Below are 21,628 nucleotides of genomic sequence, written 5' to 3' on the forward strand. Positions count from 1 at the left end.
CCGATTGAAACAGGTGAGACTTTAGGTGTTAAAGTGTATGATGTGAATCATAGGAAGAAAAGGGGACCCATAGAGATAGGCGCCTGGGAAGATGATGAATGGCCTCCCCAGCGTATTATAGATTACTATGGGCCAGCCACGTGGGCTGAGGATGGTACCTTTGGTTATAGAACCCCTATTTATATGCTCAACCGTATTATAAGATTACAGGCGGTGGTTGAGATTATCACAAATGAGACATCACAAGCGCTCAATCTTCTAGCGAAGCATAACACCAGGATGAGGACAGCAGTCTACCAAAATAGATTAGCCTTGGATTACCTTTTGGCAGTAGAGGGAGGTGTATGTGGGAAGTTTAACCTAAGTAATTGCTGTCTTCAAATAGATGACGAAGGGCAAGCAATAGCTGAGCTTACTAGCCATATGGTTAAACTAGCGCATGTGCCTACTCAGGTATGGAAAGGGTACAATCCAAGTAGTTGGTTTGGTAGCTGGTATGAGTGGTTTGGAGGGCTTAAGGCAGTGGTAGGTGGAGTCCTACTGATTTTACTGTTGTGTCTACTCCTACCGTGTCTTATACCCTTAGTAGTTAGGTCTGTGCAAAGCCTGATAGGAAGTATAGCAGAGAGGAAGGCTGCTGCACAGATAATGGCGATATATAAGTATAAGGCTCTAGATCAAGGAGAACCAATGCAGGAAGATGAGTGTTAAAAGATTCACATCATAAGATAAGTCTGGTCTGGTTCATGGTAACCTGAGGTATATGCAAACCAAGGTTAAGTGATGCCTCAAGTAATTGTGAAATATCAGAGGCATCAAAGGGGGGAATGTGATGTAATTCCAGTAAAATACAAGTTTAGCAGGCTAAGATTGCCACAAGGCATATGTATGTATGTATATGTGTTTGTAGTATCAGTTAGATAATTACACGTAGCTAAGATACTGTTATCACTGTACTGACCAGGTGCAGGAATGTAAGAACTGGAATTACGCGTCCCTCTCCTTTGTATCAGATGAGCCACGTGGTTAGACCGGATGGATGAGTTTAGACTCTATTTATTAAATAGGTTAAGGGTATGTGTGGGTGTAGTTAATTGTGGGAGGAGCTACAGTGCTATATAAGGAATGTACTCTATGTATTCAGTACTCAGACTTTGCTGTATTTTGGTGACGCTAGTCCCTCTGAGTCCCGATCGGTGATCCAATAAAGAATCTCTTCCTTCCTGAAGAAACCTGTGTCCATCTCTCTGTGCTTGGCTTCCGTCAGTTTCTCCGGTATCAGTACATATATAAATATAGAATATGGGTTAGTGCACATAGCTCAAATATGTTGAAAGGATTAGTACGTATATAATTACAGTATATTAAAATGGTTAGTGTGCACATAGCTCTAGTATTTGAAAGGGCTTAGCAAACACAAAGCTCCAATATATGTTACTAATTAGTTCACACAATGCTCCAGTATGTTGAAATGGTTAGCACACACATAGCTCTGGTATATGGAAATTGTTGGTGCACACACTTCTTTATTAATCTGCATACACAGCTCCAATATGGAAATGGTTCATGCAGGAGTGACCAAAAGGTAGATCCCCAGACGTTGAAGAACTACAACTCCCATGATGCTTTGCGTGGCTTTAGAATAGAAGCTGTGGTTCTACATCTAAGGATCTACCTGTTGGGCACATCTGGGTCAATGTATCTCCCTTTGCTTCAAGTGCAGTGAGTTAATGTGTGTGTGTTTGTGGTTATAATGCTTTCTTCAGCTATCTCCAATACGAAACAGGATAAACTGCTTTCTCATTGTGCTTCCCAGTTCATTGCGGAATATAACAAGTTACAGGACTCAGCTTAGACTCTGTTTTGTCAGGGATTCAGGGATGGCTGTGCCGACGTTGAAAACGTTGCTGCAAGTTTAAATAAATGTGATCCAGCACCAAAGGCGTTACAGCACAAACTCTGCCTCTGTGTGCACGGCAGTAAAAATATATTTATTTCTTTAATAAAGAAGCAATTCACACGGCACTACTTTGGTGCAGTACAGAAAGGGTTACCACCCACGCACACACACACACACAGTATTTCATCGTGAAAAGCTATCCGGAACATATATTAATGTGCTCCAGCACTGACAGGGTAATTATAGACACACTGATTTGCTACTGCATGGGATGCATTATAATATACTTAATGATTTAATCAAAAGCGTTAGAAACAGCATCTGAACCACGACAGGCCAAATATTAAATCTGGTTTCTATTACCTGTTAGACCTGCATAGTAAACCATTATTTAGAGTAGCCATGCGTACCCCGGTGTGTCAACTTCATCCATCAATCACATTTTAAAGTGGGCAGTGTATTATATATAGGCCTTATGTGTGTTGTGTGTGATGTCAGCCATGTTGGATTTGGTCAATGTATGACCAATGTATCCTATGGGATATCAGTGAACTCTATGATGAAATAAGTCACCAAAATGAATGGACGCCCTCAGAGGCTGAGACTACATTCTGCATAAAAAAGACTAATAGGGCTATTTATTAAAGGGAGAATTCTGAGGAATTCAAAGTGAATTTCCCAGAGCTAGTATAGATGAAATGATCCTCTCAATACATTTTGATTCCACCAGTCAAGATACTTTATTTATTCACAGGGACCTCTGGACATTTGAACAATTCTACCCACTATAAGCTCCTCTAGCAGGTATTCACCTCACATACACCAATTTTATAGCGTGGGTACTCAATGAAGTGAGAAGACCAAGACTTGCAGGACATGCGGAATAAAGCTCTGATTAGTGTTATATCTTGTAAAACTTTCCACAGATTGTTCCTTACTTATAAATACACCAGCAGATGTTATACGCCCCATCGCTATTAATGGATCGCAGTACCTCTCCACGAATGTACAGGACTTTTTGCTCTAAACATATATGGCTCTATACCGACATTACATGTATAATTTGTTCTGTACACCTAAATATGTATATGAACCATACATAGGAGACAATTATTAAATGAATATAATCCATTGTACGCTTGGCCACCTAAATATACACACAGACCGTCCCATAACTCTGTGCACATTTATTTATTTGATCCTTGTATGTAACTTGTGTTTCTACAACAGTTCATATGATTTTACCAAAATAACTGAAATACAATACACAACATGGCCGACATACTTACAGATATACACTTAAAAAGAAAATTTTAAGCACCATGACTACTTCAGTGATTTGAAGTGGTCATAATGCCTCGATTCTATATGTGCAGTGTTCATTATGTACACACATAGGTTAACCACTTTCCTGCCAGAGGTGCAACTATATCGATTGAGGTGTCATTAACCAGTCAGATCTGTGCATGTTGAGTGTCTGTTGTCATGCTGACTACAGAAAGCCAATGGCGGTGAGTTTTAGCTATTTTTTATTTATTTTTTGGTGAAGGGGGGAGAGTGGAGGGAAGCTTTACTGTTGTCAAAAACAGTCAGTGTGGAGTTACTCCTTAAATGTTGTTACAGTAACAAGTCACCAAAACAACATTGCATTTAACCTGTTGTAACCATCCACCCCCCTACTTACTCGTGTGAGATATTATAAAGATGCTTAGGGGTTAATTTCTTACCACATATAGCTGCTTCCAGAGGGCGGCCCATTCTTGCAGTGTGGTTGTCACCTCTGTGACAACAGGATCTTGCACGGGTACCACGGTCTCATACTGCCTGCAGGGGAGAAGAAAGGTGGGAGTCACATCATAATGGCTAAAAACAGGAAAGGTTCAGACTACAGCTGTAAGCCATTCAGTATCTCTCACTGTCACATTTACGCTCTGTGTCACCCTGCAGTGACAGTGTCAGAGCAGACAAGCTTCTATGCTCGCTTGCCAACAGTGAATAGATTCTCTGGCCTGCAGCTCCTCTCTGCCCATTTCTACTTATGGTATATTAGGGAGACCTCATGTCCCTTATTGCTCTTTTCTGTCTCTGTCACTTGGGAAGTCTGTGACAGGGGCATAGCATGCTACAGGGCTGCAAACAGACTTACTAAAAGCCAGTAAAGCTTCTCTGTGCTTTGTTTTGCTAATCTCCTAACTGTATAGTGATCAAGGTTTTTAAAAACATTATTTATATTGCCATACAACTTATATATGCAACAAAATCCAGTATGTTCTTGACTACGATTGAGCTGCAATCATTGACATAATATCCTATATTTTATTATTTATTGTATCCCACTGACTTACTGAATGCTGTGTCTTCTACAACTCAGCCTCATCATGGAATATACTTCACCCCCTCATGTGAGTCTCTTCAGCCCCAAATCTTTATTTCTGTAAGGATATTGAGACCCCTGCCTGGTCCTTTCTATTAATTTTCGGATAGTAACCGAGAGCATATTGAAAATAATGCAAGAACATGCAGCTATGCCACTATTAATACTGGGCACTGCACTCTTGGCTAAAAATGAATGAATTGGCTGGACGGTGACTTTTGACATCGCACTGCACTAGAATCCCCTTGCAGGAACAAACTGTCTCTGACTGTGACACTCAAGCAGTCAACTACGAGCAGACAGCAAGGAGCCATAGTTGGGTCTTTAACTTGGCTGCAGTCACTACACCATCAGGGAATACAAGAAGAAGTTGGGGAACACGAAGGCTCACTTGCAGGTAATTTTTTTTGTATGCAAAGTGTACAGAGCAACGTTACGATCTCACAGAGAGGTCTTTGTAGAACTCTCTGTGAGGTCAAAACGTTGCTCTGTTCTCTTTGTTTCAATACATTTGCCGGCAAGTGAGCCTTGGTGTGCCCAAACCTCTTCTTGGATTGTCCAATATTTATTGGGGCAGCGCTGCCTCTGATCAGTTTTGTACCCTATGTCTGGCTCTTCTGGAGGAGTGCAGTTCCAGTCTTTTTGTTAATAACTGATACACCATCCCGTTATGCACTGGAGTAAGAAAAGCCAATGTAGTCCGCAGCATGAACCTCTATTGTACCCAGACATTACAGACATCAATCACCAGAGCAAGGTAAGTTGAGGGAAAGGGAAAATGTATGTATATGTGTATGATGTATGATTGTGTGGTTTCCACGTGTGTGTGTGTGTGTGTGTGTGTGTGTGTGTGTATACACATATGTGTGTACATCATGGACTGTTCTATGGAAAAATAGAACTCATGACTTTCTATTATAAATTCTGATATTGCATTAGGAACTGTGACATTCTGTAATGAATCCTGACCTTCTAATATGAATCCTGTCATTCTGTAAGGAATCCAGATACTCTCTTTAAATATTGACATTCCATTATGAATCCTGACATTCCATTAGGAATCATGAGTTTTTATTATGAATCCAGACATTCTATTATGAATCCTGACTTTCCATTATGAATCCTGACATTACATTGAGAATTCTGACATTCTGTTTTGAATCATGACATGCCATCACAAATCATGACAATTTGACACAAATCTGTACATTTTGTGCAAACAAATGCAGCCAGTCATCTGCTTAAGGAAACACCCCAAGTACCATAACAACTACTGCTCGCTACAGGGGTTATAGAGCCAGGAGTACCCTGCACTCCCAATGTAAGTAGTTAAACTGCTGTAGAACAGTTACCCAGGGTCTGCTGGGCATCACTCCCCACCTTTGTAGTGGATTATGTTATGAAAATAATTATTTAAATATATATAAATGGGTTGCACAAATGGGTTCAGCTATGATGAAGGGATTGGTTGTTGAAGAACATTTAATAACAAAGCTATTTATAGAAAAAGAGACATTCAAGTTCTCTTGAGGAATGCTGCACTCTCTATTTCATTTCAACCTCCATCTTCTCCTTCTGGTATATTCAAAGTTTAATACACCTTTCAGAGTTGAACTTCCTCTTAGTGTATACAATTCTGTAACAATGTTGCAACTTTCCATTTTTTTTTTTAGACAATTCAGCTATCCCAGCATACATCACTAATATTATTGGTACAAAGTAAGAAAAAAAAAAATGTACAAAATAGTTTCCACTTTAAACATGTTAAAGGGACACTATAGTCACCCAGACCACTTCAGCTAAATTAAGTGTTCTGGGTGCCAGGTCCACCCGGTTTTAACCCTATAGATGTAAACATAGCAGAAACTCCTATGTTTACATTGCAGGGCTAATCCAGCCTCTAGTGGCTGTCTTCCTGACAGCCGCGAGAGGCGCTTCTGCGACGCTGAATGCGAAAATCGCATTCAGCGTGCACAACGTCCATAGGAAAGCATTGAGAAATACTTTCCTATGGACTGTTTGAATGCGCGCGCCTCTTGCCGCTCCACTCAGGAGCCGACATCGGAGTGTGAGGAGAGGTCATCAGAGCCGAGGTAGCCCGGCGCTGGATTACAGTAAGTAACTGAACGGGTTTAACCGCTTCAGCGCCAAGGTAGGGGTGCCCTGAGGGTGGGGGACCTCAGGGTTGTATAGTGTCAGCAAAACGAGTTTGTTTTCCTGACACTATAGTGATCCTATAATGTGTTCAAGTCAATATAAGTGGAAGCATAATTCTATACCAAGTGGGGGGGGGGGGAGGGGGGGGGGGAGAGAACCCAAATAGATTTATGCTTCAGAGGCATCCTGGAAAAGAAAAAAAAAAAAACTGAAAAAAATAAAGACAAAATTTATATATATCTAACCTTGTATGTGCAAATCTGCAGGAGCCAGATTTCTCAGTCAACCATGATTCTCCTTTTAGTTTCAAAGAAGCACTGTGCACTGTTTCTGTTTGTTTTCAGAAATGTTTATTTTTATCATGAATTAGGCAAAAAGCCTCTATGAGAGAGCCCATGCAATTTATCTATGTCAGTGGTTCTTTACAAGTAGGTTGGGACACAAATGTATTTTCCCATGTTATTTTAGTGGGTCCCTACTTGTAGGAAGCAACAGTATATTCATCCGGGCAACTGCATACAATACTTGGCACTGCCTTTCATAGTGCAGTGGAGACACATTTGATGCTGGAAAACGTCTATTCAAAGTGTCTTGTGACATTTATTTTAAAGAAACTCTTTAACTAGTTTGCTGTAGTGGTTATTGCGCCAGCAGTGCCCTGGCACCATCCAATGGTAAGTAGCCAGACCATTTTAATACGTCAGGAGAAGTCAGATGTTCCTATAGAATTAAACATGGCCAATCCAGGACATTGGTTGAAAGCACTCAGTTGACCCTCTAAGCCAATGAACAAACCAGATTATTTGCAGAAGAAAATCAGAAGCAGGGGCTGTGGGCGAGGGTGCCCCGCAGGACCTAGGTCAGTTGTCAAATTATTGAAATTGTTTGACTACTAACTGTGGGATAGAGCAAGGGCACCCCTAGCACCATAACTGGGCTGTAGTGGTCATAACCTATCACATTCTGTACACCATGATTCCAGCACATCCCATCACCAATCCATGAATTTCACCAAAATTCTGATGAGATCTGATCATCTTGATACACCACTGTTAAGGCATTTTTATAATACCTTGAACTCTCATTGATAACCTAACTTCTCATCGCCATTTTGACAGCCTATTACAATCACAACATCAACAGTCCGACACCTGTCACACAATAACTATCCTGACATATTTTATCATGTTTCAGCACATTTTGTGACTATACCAAACCACAAACCCCAACACATTTTGACATCTCACCATACCAACACACCATCAAACATATAAACAGCTTGGTATCCACCATTCTAACTTTGAAGGTACAACCATGTCACTGAACACAGAATAGAACTTTATCGGTCACTGAGCTGGCCTGAACCCTAACATTTGGTCGCTCACCACATGGCAAGGTACACCGGTAGAGGCTACAGTGGGATTCAGGAAGATCTTTATGAGCTGAACACTGTGTAGGCACATTGTTTTTTACTCTAGTCTTCTGACAGCAACTTTAATGTCCTGCTTTGACTTTATTGATCAATTTGCGCTTATCTGGAAAGTAAAAACTTAACACTGTTAGGGCATCCTTCTCAACGATAGCATGTCATCCAAAAGACAGTGATTTGCCCCACTGCACAGAGAACACTGTTGCCTATTACTACATCACAGAGTGTATCCACCTATCACGCGGTTCTCCATGTTGCTCTCTCTATATCCCCCCCGGACACACATTAACATCTATAAAGGTTGATAAGTGCTTTATAATTTTAAGCACCCCCTCGCTCACACTGCAACTCCCTGAACACACACTGTAGCACCCTATCACGCATCATGACACCTCAATCACATCACCAAGACACACATGATAAGTCCCCCATACTTTGTATCTTCCATTAAAATATGCCTCGACGCCCACGACATATCATATTAGAAATCATAAAACATCATCACAGACTCACATTCCATACATACACATTATATATTCTGTTCTACACATTCCAATAGAGATTTCATAGACAGACAAACAGACCGACTATCTAGAAAGGCTAGAGAGATTAGAAACCGATATATAGAAATTTTAGAGACAGGCAGACCATACGTACATAGCTAGATAGATTAAAGATACAGACACAGACAGAAAGAAAGAAAATTTGACTGATCGAAAGAGCAACAGACAGTTAGACAGATAGAAAGACTGGCAGACAGTCAGACTGACAGACTTAAATAGATGGATAGATAGATAGATAAAAATTATATTAAACATTGCTCAAAATGTACATACAAACAGCAATTTGCATAGTTTTGCATATTACTGCATGTTCATATGGAATGAAGAGGTTTTAGTAACGATGACCGTCCCCCTCCCATCCAGCATGTTAGTAAAACACACGCTGTCTGCCCCTGCATGCGTCTGCTTTCATTATAACACATGTTCAGTCACTCCTGACACACTCAATGGGAGACACAACAAGAGGAGCCAGGGGAATGCCATCAATACCCAAGGAATAAAGGGTTATATGGAAGAGATCCTAGCGAGCAGGTAAATGCCCTGTTGGGGGAAGACACAGGTGAAGTCAGATGGGCAGTGGGAAGTCTGTATAAATACTCAGGGGCAGGAATCCAAGCAGACAGACAGTGCAATGAATCTTACCTCTCCTGCTATCAGCCTCCTCTCTGCTCTGTGCAATAATGAGGCATCCGAAAAGGAAGGAAAATATAAACCTCCCACGTACCCTGCACAGATCCCCAGAGCACACACACAGTGGCGCACACACAGCAGTACAAACATACACACAGGAGCAGGAGCACTCAGAGGAAGGAGTACACACAGGGGCACACAGAAATACACAACAACATACACAGGACTGGCAGTGCAATTAGGGTGCCTGTAAAAGCCATCAATAGGGGAAAGTACACACTGAGGATTGCACAGAATCATAATACAACATGTATATGAAGGACTGAGACAAACAGCAAAACAGATGCGAAAACGAACAAACACAGAGCAAGGAGTACAAATAATGCAGCACACAGACACACAACACATTATACAGTATTGAGAAAAATGCAGCAATCTTAATTATCATGAACACAATGTTAACACAGAAAATCAACTTTAAAAAAAACAAAACATAAAATCATGAATTCAATAACACAAGATATGTGAAAATTACAGTAAACATAATCTTAAAATAAACATCCATGCAAATGGTACAAGTACCAACAACGACAAAATTACAACACAGACAAACTAAAACTAGCATAGGGCATAGACAGGAAGGAGCAGCAGTCTAAAATGGGAATTGTGGAGAAATGACAATACATTTTCAAAATAAATGGACAAAATATCCAACTGTACAAAAATCTCAGCTTTTTTTCTTTCTAAATTGGCTGTTTTGTCCAAAATGTGCCATTCCATTATCAGATCTCCACAATTTCAAGTTTATTAAATTACCCCAAAGATTTAACGCTCTTACTTCACATGTGTATGAAAATACACAGGAAATATGCCACCTATGCACACAGGAGGCACACAGGAGGAAGTACACAAAAAAGGAAACATATAGAGAGGAAGGGACTATATCGGAGGGTCTAAACATGCAGATATCGATACAAACACAGGAGAATACACAGATCAGTGTGAAAGATACAATAAAAAAAATTGAGTACACACACGGAACCACACATTGCCACACACACACACCAGTGGACAGGGCTATTATAAGACATAATGAAGTGACCATGTCCCCAGTGGGGTACCTCAGGGATCTGTACTTGGACCCATTCTCTTTAATATTTTTATTAGTGATTTTGCAGAAGGTCTTGATGGTAAGGTGTGTCTTTTTGCTGATGATAATAAGATATGTAACAGGGTTGATGTTCCAGGAGGGATAAACCAAATGCCAAATGATTTCGGTAAACTAGAAAAATGGACAGGGGGATATGATTTAAACATTTAAAACATAAAGGGAATCAACACAGTAAATGAGAAGACTATATTTAAAAGAAGAAAAACTACCACAACAAGAGGACATAGTCTTAAATTAGAGGGGCAAAGGTTTAAAAATAATATCAGGAAGTATTACTTTACTGAGAGGGTAGTGGATGCATAGAATAGCCTTCCAGCTGAAGTGGTAGAGGTCAACACAGTAAAGGAGTTTAAGCATGCGTGGGATAGGCATAAGGCTATCCTAACTATAAGATAAGGCCAGGGACTAATGAAAGTATTTAGAAAATTGGGCGGACTAGTTTGGCCGAATGGTTCTTATCTGCCGTCACATTCTATGTTTCTATGATTTGTACCTACTGACAACTACTTACATGATATCATTTCTAAACACGTTTATTGTAACACCCTGTTACTGTAGTGGTGTCAGGGTACCTGTAGCTGTTCCTTCATCCAGACGGTCTGATGGCTCCCTTCCCCGCGGTCTATCCGGTCATGCTAGGCCGGCCGCGAGGGAGTGACTGCCTTTTACAGCATCTAGGCAGGAAGTAGTCATCAGGACACTCCCCCGGAACAACCTGTCAGTCAATGGCTGCAGGACCAATCAGGACGCCTTGGAGGCGTGGTTACTGCTCTGAACAGGGTATTTAACAGAGCTTCTTTCATTAGCTCATTGCCCTGTCGTGGTTCTAGCTTGTTCTAGTCACTCAGTGCTTGTGTATTCTATTATCCCTTTTGGTTTTGACCCGGCTTGTTTACCTTACTTTGCTTATCTCTGTTACCCTTGATTTGGCTTGTCTCTCGCTTACCTGTCTTCTGTTACCCTCGACCTCGGCTTGTCTTTGACCATTCTATACTGTACTATTTACGTTAGTCCGGCCATTCTAAGGTCCGGTATACGTATCTGGCTACTGTTTGTACTCTGCGTGTTGGATCCCTGTCCCGATCCTGACATTACGACAGGGCCAATGGATCCTGCAAGTACAAACAGTCAGCTGCCTGCTCCTGATCCTAGGTTTGAAGCCATGGATCACAGAATGGATCAGATGGCGCTTGCGCTACAGGCTCTATTAGCTTGTGCCAATAACCCACCAGAGGAGATACGTAAGACCCCTGTTTCTCCTGTCGGTTCAGGTCTAGAGGTAGCCACAGTGGGTGCTTCTTCTCACATTACCCCCCCAGTACGCTATGGTGGGGCTCCTGAGAAGTGTCGTGGTTTTTTAAACCAAATTAGTATCCACTTTGAATTGCAACCTCACTCTTATCCTACAGATAGGGCAAAAGTAGGATTTATTATCACCCTACTCATTGAGAAAGCTCTGAGATGGGCCAACCCACTATGGGAGAACGATAATCCATTAGTTTATAACTATAACGCATTTGTAGCTGCTTTTAGAAGAACATTTGACCCTCCAGGTAGAAAGGTTAATGCAGCCAGATTACTGTTGCGCCTGAGACAGGAGAACCAAACACTGGTGGATTATGCACTAGAGTTCAGGTCTCTGGCGGCAGAAATCAAGTGGAATGAGCAGGCGTATATGGATGTATTTTTGAATGGCCTATCTGATGTAATCCTTGATGAGGTTGCTACCAGAGAACTCCCTGAGAATTTAGAGGATTTAATTTCGTTCATCTCTCGTATAGATGAACGTCTAAGAGAGAGACAGAACACTCGAGAGAGGAACCAGAGACCTTCTTTTAGGTTAGCTCCCGCTGTTCCAAGTCCTGACTCCACGATATCTTTGCTTACTGAACCTATGCAGATAGGGTATACCCGCCTCTCTGAGGAGGAAAGACAGCACAGGAGAAGAGAGGGTTTGTGTATGTATTGTGGAGCCAAGGGTCATTTACTCTCGAACTGTTCTAACCGCCCGGGAAACGCTCGCACCTAAGTCTCTCTAGAGGACAGGCCTTGGGTGTTTCTATTTTGTCCTCTACTCCTGATTATAAAGATCACAGGCTTCTGCTACCAGTTTCCTTAACTTGGGGGAAGGAAGTAGTAAGGGCTATGGCATTGATAGATTCCGGTGCTGCTGAGAATTTTATCGACCAAGCCTTTGCTAGTAAGAACAATTTCCCATCCCAGCTAAGGGAGACACCTTTGGCCGTTGAGGCCATAGATGGTAGACCACTACTAGACCCTGTTATCTTTCGTGAGACCATACCCATTAATTTAAATGTGGGTATCCTACACGTGGAGAATTTATCTCTTCTGCTCATTTCGTCTCCTTCCGTTCCCATAGTTCTGGGGTACCCATGGTTGAAAAAACATAACCCTATTATCGATTGGGAGTTAGGAGAGATACTCTCGTGGGGCCAGGGCTGCCAGGATCGGTGTTTGTGCAAGGTTTCTCCATTAGCTAATATTAACATACCGGAGAATCCTACTCAGTCCACAGAAAGACAAATACCAGACCTTTACCTAGACTTAAGGGCAGTGTTTGACAAGAAGAATGCCGATTCTTTGCCTCCACACAGGTCATTTGACTGTAAGATTAAGCTTCTACCCGGCACTATGCCTCCGAGGGGCCATGTATATCCTTTGTCTGTTCAGGAAAACTCGGTTCTAGAGGAGTATATTCGGGAGAATTTAGAAAAGGGATTCATCAGGAGGTCTTCTTCCCCGGCCGGGGCTGGGTTCTTTTTCATTAAGAAGAAGGATGGCACGCTGAGACCTTGTATCGATTACCGAGGCTTGAATAAAATAACTGTCAGAAATGCCTATCCTATCCCACTGATTACCGAGTTATTTGATCGTCTTAAGGGCTCCAAAATCTTCACCAAGTTAGATCTCAGAGGGGCTTACAATTTGGTGAGAATCCAGCAAGGTCACGAGTGGATGACGGCATTCAATACCCGGTATGGCCATTACGAATACACTGTTATGCCATTTGGACTATGCAATGCTCCTGCAGTATTTCAAGATTTGATTAATGAGGTACTTAGGGAGTTTCAGCATGATTGTGTTATTGTTTACCTGGACGACATACTAATACACTCTAAGGAGATTGAGACTCACCATAGACAGGTCAGAAAGGTATTACACAAGCTGCTGCAACATGGTCTATATTGCAAATTGGAGAAGTGCAGTTTTGATCAGTCTCAGGTAGACTTTCTTGGATACGTGATTTCTGGGGAGGGTTTTAAAATGGATCCTGTAAAACTTCAATCTATTTTAGACTGGCCCTTGCCCAAAGGACTCAAGGCTATCCAAAGGTTTATTGGTTTTTCCAACTACTATAGGCGCTTCATTAAAGGATACTCCTCTATCATTGCGCCTATTACCAATATGACCAAACAAGGGGCTGATACTAAGTTCTGGTCTAAGGAAGCTCTGGGTGCTTTCAAGACTCTCAAGGAACTTTTTGCCTCAGCTCCCATTCTAGTCCATCCTGATACGACTCTGCCTTTCTTGCTCGAGGTCGATGCCTCTGAGACAGCAGTTGGGGCTGTTCTGTCTCAAAGGTTAGGGGTGGATAAACCGTTACACCCTTGTGGTTTCTTCTCTAAGAAATCTTCTGGGCCTGAGAGCAGATATGACATCGGGGAAAGGGAACTGTTAGCAGTCATTAAAGCCTTAAAGGAGTGGAGACATTTGTTGGAGGGGACCCTACACCCTATTACGATTTTGACGGACCACAAAAACTTGTCCTATATTGGGGAGGCTAAGCGCTTATCCTCTAGACAAGCTCGTTGGTCCTTATTCCTGACTCACTTCAATTATGTACTGACTTACAGACCTGGTTCTAAAAACTCTAAAGCCGATGCATTATCTCGCCAATATGAACCTTCTACTGTACCTGAACCAGTTCTTTCTTCTATAGTTCCGAAATGCAATATCATTGCTAATACGAATCTCAGGATTCATTCTCCATTACTGGCCGAGATCATTAAGTTGCAACATCTAGCACCTAAACAGACTCCTGCGGGCCGTCATTTCGTTCCTCCTGCTCTTCAACTGGAACTTTTACAGTGTTTACATAATAGCAAGATGGCGGGACATCCTGGTATTCGCAAAACTTACGCGTTGATCTCTAAGGACTTCTGGTGGCCTGCTTTACGGAGGGATATTGAGGAGTTTATCGCTGCATGTGAAGTTTGTACTAAAACCAAACAACCCCATACGCTTCCATGTGGATTCCTGCAACCCTTGGAGGTTCCAGAAAAACCATGGTCCTGTTTGGCCATGGACTTTATTGTCGATCTACCTATCTCTAAAAGACAGACTGTTATCCTCACCGTGGTTGACAGGTTTACTAAGATGGCACACTTCATTCCCCTGCCTAAACTCCCGTCTTCTCCCGAATTGGCAGAGATATTCGCTAAGGAGATTTTTCGCCTACATGGGATACCCTCTCAAATTGTATCTGACAGAGGCTCTCAATTTGTTTCCCGCTTTTGGAGGTCCTTCTGCTCTCAACTTGGTATTAAATTAAACTTTTCTTCTGCCTATAATCCTCAGTCTAACGGAGCTGCTGAACGTACCAACCAGAAAATTGAACAATATTTACGATGCTTTGTTTCTGAACACCAGGATGATTGGGTCGGTTTGATTCCTTGGGCGGAGTTTGCACACAACAATCTCGTTTGCGATTCTACTCATTCAAGCCCCTTCTTCATGAATTATGGTTTTCATCCGTCTATTCTTCCTTCGGATTCCCCTTCCCAGGGGGTGCCGTCGGTTGATGTTCATGTTGCCAATTTGAGGAAGTTGTGGGATCAAACTCGACAAATCCTTGTGCACAACTCTATGTTGGTCAAGAAACACGCTGATAAACGTAGAAGGGCGGCTCCGGTCTTTGTTCCAGGTGATAGGGTATGGCTGAGCACGAGGAACATCCGTTTAAAAGTGCCCGCCATGAAGTTCGCTCCTCGTTATATTGGACCCTACAGGGTGCTGACCCGTATCAATCCAGTTGCGTATCGTTTAGCTCTTCCTAATACCTTACGCATCCCGAACTCGTTTCACGTTTCATTGCTGAAACCACTCATATGTAACAGATTTTCCTCCACAATAGCCCCTCCTCGCCCCGTTCAGGTGGAGGGTCAGGAGGAGTATGAGGTTAACTCTATTATTGATTCTCGAATCTCCCGGGGGAGAGTACAATATCTGGTTGATTGGAAGGGATATGGTCCTGAGGAGAGGAGTTGGGTACCTCAGGAGGATGTTCATGCTCCCCGTCTCCGCAGGGCGTATCACTCTCGCTTCCCATCTCGTCCCGGTTCATTCCGCCCGGTGGGCGTATCTGAGAGGGGGGGTACTGTCAGGGTACCTGTGGTCTCTACCTCCGAAAGAGGTAGAGACTTAGCTGTTCCTCCATCCAGACGGTCTGATGACTCCCTTCCCCGCGGTCTATCCGGTCATGCTAGGCCGGCCGCGAGGGAGTGACTGCCTTTTACAGCATCTAGGCAGGAAGTAGTCATCAGGACACTCCCCCGGAACAACCTGTCAGTCAATGGCTGCAGGACCAATCAGGACGCCTTGGAGGCGTGGTTACTGCTCTGAACAGGGTATTTAACAGAGCTTCTTTCATTAGCTCATTGCCCTGTCGTGGTTCTAGCTTGTTCTAGTCACTCAGTGCTTGTGTATTCTATTATCCCTTTTGGTTTTGACCCGGCTTGTTTACCTTACTTTGCTTATCTCTGTTACCCTTGATTCGGCTTGTCTCTCGCTTACCTGTCTTCTGTTACCCTCGACCTCGGCTTGTCTTTGACCATTCTATACTGTACTATTTACGTTAGTCCGGCCATTCTAAGGTCCGGTATACGTATCTGGCTACTGTTTGTACTCTGCGTGTTGGATCCCTGTCCCGATCCTGACAAGTGGCCCTTATTGTTGTGAGGCTATGCTATATACTTACACTGATGAGCCACAACATTAAAATCCCTAACAAATGAAGTGAATAACATTGATTATATTATTACAATGGCAACTGTCAATGGATGGGATATACTAGGCAACAAGTGAACAGTCTGTTCTTGAATTTCAAGTGATGGCTGGACAACTGGGTTAAAGCATCTCCAAAGCGACAAGCCTTGTGTGGTGTTCCCGGTATGCAGTGGTTAGTACCTATCACAAGTGATACAAGGAAGCCAGATTAACATAGGGGCTTATGGAGCTGCAGCTCCAGGACCATGCCTAAAGAATAGGCCCATTGATTTAAAATATATATTTATTTTTTAAACTACTCTTCACATGCTTTTGCTCAAGTATGGAAGCTTAAGAGGGATTTAGGGGTACAAAACTGGTGTGGACTGGCTGACAATGTAATTAGTTAAGGTATAGCTGACTTTGCGCACTATGCAAATGTTCTTGCTCCTTCAGTCTCTCAAACACTGTTCCCTCTCTTCTACACTCACTACATACAGACTGTATAACAGACACTTCTGCCAGCTAGTAAGAAGGTAAGAGTGGACCAGCGAGTGCTAGGGGACAGTCCTTAGAAAGCATAGAGCTAGACAGGCATTAATGCCAAGCTCAGGGTGCTGTCTGCACAATATGCCCTTGGTTGGTCATCTCATATGATTTGCAGGCAGCCTGACGTGCATTCACACCAGGCTGACCATCTAATTCTTAGTGCAGACACGCCCCCCTTTTGGGCAGTTCTGGCTAAGTGATTCACATCAGTGGGCCACCCTTTTTCCCCTGTCAACCGAAATCCTGCTGCGATGGACGCTGCTGTTAGGAGGTATGGATTTACTTGAAAGATGAAAGCGAGAGCTTAGTATAGGGTATGTGTATTCAGATAGCTACATCCTGTGAGTTTCCCTCCAGCACCACCTCCACCAGATACGGGACACTTCGGAGGTATAACGGTATTAGTGTTTTCCGTCAATAAGATTCTGTATCTAGGCTCGTCATAATCTTTGCACCAGGCCCAATGGGCTTTTAATCCGGTCCTGCATTCTCAGTGAACTGTGATGTACATGGGGAGCAAAGGCTATCCGCCTGGTCTGAACACACTAATTGCTAAAAAAAATGTAATGTTGGCCATGAAAGAAAGGTGTCGGAACACACAGTGCATTGCAGTTTGCCGCGTTTGGGGCTGTGAAGCTGCACACCAGTCAGAGTGCCCATGATGACTCCTATACACCGCCGTAAGCGTCTTCAATGAGTACCTTGGTGCAATGAAAGAAGGTTGCCTGGTCTGATGAATAACATTTTTTTTTAGATCTAGTCGATGACCAGGTGTGTGTCGTTTACCTGGGCAATGTTCTGCCGAGAAACCTTAGATCATTTTTTTTCCAAATCAGCTATTTAAAACTAAAGTTTGCAATTTTTTTTTTTTTTTTTTTTACAGAATTTGGTGTTTAACAAATATTTATTTTAGAAATATACATAGGTAATTGTGACCTTGACACATGGATGTGCACACTAAACACAGTTTCAAATTATACACATAGGAATTAGAACACATTCACATAGGAATATGTACATCTTAATTTGTACTGAGAGTAGCAAAGAGATATATGTATCATAGCCGTGATCTAATGTACAATACAATACCGCCCCCACACTACAGCAAGGGAACATAAGAAGGCGGTATAGAAAGAAGTAAAGGGAATGATGGCAGTAGCGACAGAGAGAGAAATGTAAATGGATTTTTGGTAGACTTACCCAAAGCAATAGGATGAGATACAGATTATATGGGTTTGTTATTTGATATACAAAAAACAATAGAATGCATTATAGGAAGTGTACATTAGAAACAGTGAATCATAGGTGGATTACAGTGATAACAGAGATTTGCATCATGTGCCACCCAGTGCCTTGACAGCTGGGCATACAATACAAAAAAAAGCAGAAACTATAGTTTACATTTGGTTAACTATTTTATATAAATAAAGAAAGGACTGTTCCTCGCTAAAGAAAAATTTCTCCAAGGTTTATTGCTGTGAAGCTCTGTTATTCTCTGTATTGTCCCCAAAATAGATATGATAAACCAAAATGAGGGATCAGAAGGATTTGGGCATGAGAGGGACACTAAAAAAGTTATGCTACTCAATAGAATAATTAAACTCTCAAATCAAATATTTGTATATGAAATACAATCACTCATATAAAGTGATTTCTTCATTGTAGAAATATGGACAAAAAGTTTTATTTCAATGCCTTCTGCTCGACGAATATTTGTACACTGATGAATGTGCAATCATCTAAACATGTGGATGTCAGGGTTAGATCAGTATATGCATTCTCTGACAGAGTTACTTAATACAGTTTAAAATGTAGACAATTTCAAATTAATTTCAAACTTTAGGGAATATAATTAAGTGGAAAAATTCTCCAAGGCAGCTATGTTTTCAATTAATTTATTGTGGCCTAAAGTGTAAAATGCTCTTTGAATTCCTGACTATGCAGACAGACTAGTGAATTCTAACAACCTACAGTATATCAATTATGCTGGTGACCTTAAAGTCTCCTCCAAGATGGCGGACATCAATGGGAACTTACAGGCTATGAGTAAAACAAACACATTCACAGTATTAAACTATTTATAGTACAATTCAAAATAGGTGAGCATTTACTAAAGTAGGGTGTCGCATAGACCTCCAGTATTGCTAGACCAGTGACGAATTCTTCCCCCCCCCCCCCCAAAAAAAAGAAGAAAAGAATGACCGATCATTCTCCAAAAATAATGTACTGTCCTTTTATTTAGCTTAGTTTGAAAAAGGCTTGTATGTGCGCTGTTGCTATTTGTGTGCTTCCTGCTTTGCACTAAACAAAACAATACTACATTATTTTTGGAGACTACTTTCCCATTCATTTTTTTATTTAAACAATTCATAGAACTTTTCAAAATGGTGTAGGCTGCTGGACAGAAGCTGTGCACACTCATTTCTATTGGTTACCTACCTCTATTTGGTTACACTAAGGAAAAATTAAAATTTCTATATATTTTGTACTAATTTCCCAGGCACAGCATACAGGCAAAGCTAATGACTGAAACTGGGACTGTGTACTCATAACAGATTTATAGGGTTTTTGTCTAACCAAACCATAATTCATATATCTGTAGTTACGCCTTAAGGTTCAGTCAGTTTTCCAATATGTAGGAGGCTATTCTGTGAATAGATCATATGTCTGATTACACAATGGATACAAACACAAAGTACATGAGAGCATATGATGCCAGCAGCCAATCAGAATTTGTGGTTTGATGAGTTTTCATCATTCCATTGTGTTGGAAAAAAAGGGATGCTAAAAGAGACTTATAGGGACGGCTTAGTCATCAAAACAACTGTAGCTTAATGAAACCATTTTGGTGTATAGATCATGCCCCTGCAGTTGTACTGCTCAATTCTCTGCCATTTAGGAATTAAATCCCTTTTTTTATACAGGCTTAGGCACACCTCCCTGCATATGACTTACACAGTCTTTCTAAACACTTCCTGTAAAGAGTCATCTAATGCCTACACTTTCCTTTACGGCAAATTCTGTTTAATTTAGAATTTATTATCTCCTGCATTGTTAAAAGCTTGGTAGACCCTCCTGTATGTAATTAAAGTTCAATTTACAGAGCTAAATTTCAATGTACGGTAAGTTACATCTGATTGAAAATTAAATCATTTTGTTTCCATGCAGGCTGTGTCAGTCAAAGCCAGGGCAGGTGTGGCTTGGGCTGCATAAACAGAAACAAAGACAAACAAAAGAATGCCTCTATATAGATGAAGTTGTTATGGTGCCTGGAGTGTCCCTTTAACAGAGCAAGAAATTAGAAATACTAAATTAAACAGAATTCTCAATACAGGAAGTATAAACATTAGATGACTCTTTACAGTAAGTGTTAAGGAAGGCTGTGTACGTCACATGCAGGGAGGTGTCCCTAGGGCTTAATAAAGTTATTTAACTCCTAAATGCCAGTTTATCTCTCAAAAACATCAAAGGCATGATCTATACACAAAAACTGCTTCATTAAGCTAAAGTAGTGTCCCTTTAACTCAATGATAATGCCAAATGACCACTGTATCCTGAGGGAAGTCAAATTATTTTATTGAATTCAAAAAACATAAAAATCCTGCTGAACAAATGTAAAAAAAAATACTAGCAGACGGTATTTAATTTTTTTTAATCTAAATAAGATTTCAGACACAGCCACTTTGGATTTACGTAATCCTGTTCACAATGGATTAAGTGAATGGTGCCCACAAAACTCCCGGTAAGATTTCAAATAATTGACAAAGAGATTAACTACTTTAATGAGTGTTTAATTAGAGTTTCATTGGCGAGACACTTCATGTAACATAACCTGCACACTTCTGAAGAAGCCTTATTAGGCGAAACGCGTAAAGTGGACTTTTATTTTATACTTGTTATTATATTATACTTGTTTGTTATATATTAAAGTACTTTTTATAGATTACTTTTATATTTCAACTACTTTTATTTACTCCCTGGATCCTGCATATCCTTGGTGGGGATTATACCACCTAAGCTGTTTACACTAGAGCAGACTTTATGCTCTAGCAATTGTAAGTACAATACTATTTATTTTTTATCAAATTATCAGTACTTACTTCACCATTTGCTGCTATATTTCCTTTTTATTACCACCACACCTCTGCATCTTGGAAAATACCTGGAGCCACCACAACCACATATCCTAAGACGGGGATTGTACCGTCCAAGCGCATCACAGCCGAGCTCTGTTATAGCTCATCCAAATGTGAGTGGACTGTGTATAGCTTTATTTGTTATTCTTTGAACTGATTTACTGTACTGCACTATTATTTTTTATTTACTCTTATTTTGAGGTTACCATCTACTTTTGGAAATATCAATCAAATATATGTATGTATACTTTTGTATATAATAACCTCTAGGCGCGGTCTACACTCTCTTTCTCATGTAACATAACCAATGCAGCATGCTATTGCATAGATGGTGCTTAGAATGTTCCTAATAACTTTTCAAACACTTTACAATTAATGCTGAAAACATGTATACAAGTGAAAGTAGGTATATGCTTCTATAATAGAGAGTATCTTTCTTTTGGATCCCTGTGGAATACAGCATTGTATTGACTAATTTCTTTCCATTTTATCTTAACTGGGGCTGATTACCATGATATTATCTAAAGGACTTTGTAATGGATTAACCCACAGTTTCCCAAACTGTGGGTCGCCGGCTGATTTCTGGTGGGTCGCACTGACCCACGCCGGGAGACAGTGGTGCCCAGCGGCTTGCAATATGTGCCGCTGGGTTCAGGGCTCCTCTGAAATGGGGAGAAATACTTGCGCACCTTCCGGTCGCAGCTTCCCCTCCG

General features: G+C 41.3%; 1 protein-coding gene across 9 annotated transcripts in view; it reads right to left on the reverse strand.

The window, feature by feature from the left end:
* The window catches only part of DOCK3 (dedicator of cytokinesis 3), a 292,905-nt gene that overhangs the window by 90,422 nt on the left and 180,855 nt on the right, over positions 1-21,628 (reverse strand). For 7 of the 9 annotated variants that reach the window (XM_063426612.1, XM_063426611.1, XM_063426609.1 and 4 more), the window contains exon 5: positions 3,628-3,724. The exons of 1 other annotated variant lie outside the window; for it this stretch is intronic. In XM_063426612.1, coding sequence (XP_063282682.1) covers positions 3,628-3,724 — 97 coding nt within the window. Of the gene's footprint in view, positions 1-3,627; positions 3,725-9,065; positions 9,131-21,628 lie in introns of those variants that run through there. One more of the 9 variants, XM_063426613.1, reaches the window with a different exon arrangement.

The sequence above is a fragment of the Pelobates fuscus genome, chromosome 7 (assembly GCF_036172605.1).
Source record: "Pelobates fuscus isolate aPelFus1 chromosome 7, aPelFus1.pri, whole genome shotgun sequence".
NCBI lineage: Eukaryota > Metazoa > Chordata > Amphibia > Anura > Pelobatidae > Pelobates > Pelobates fuscus.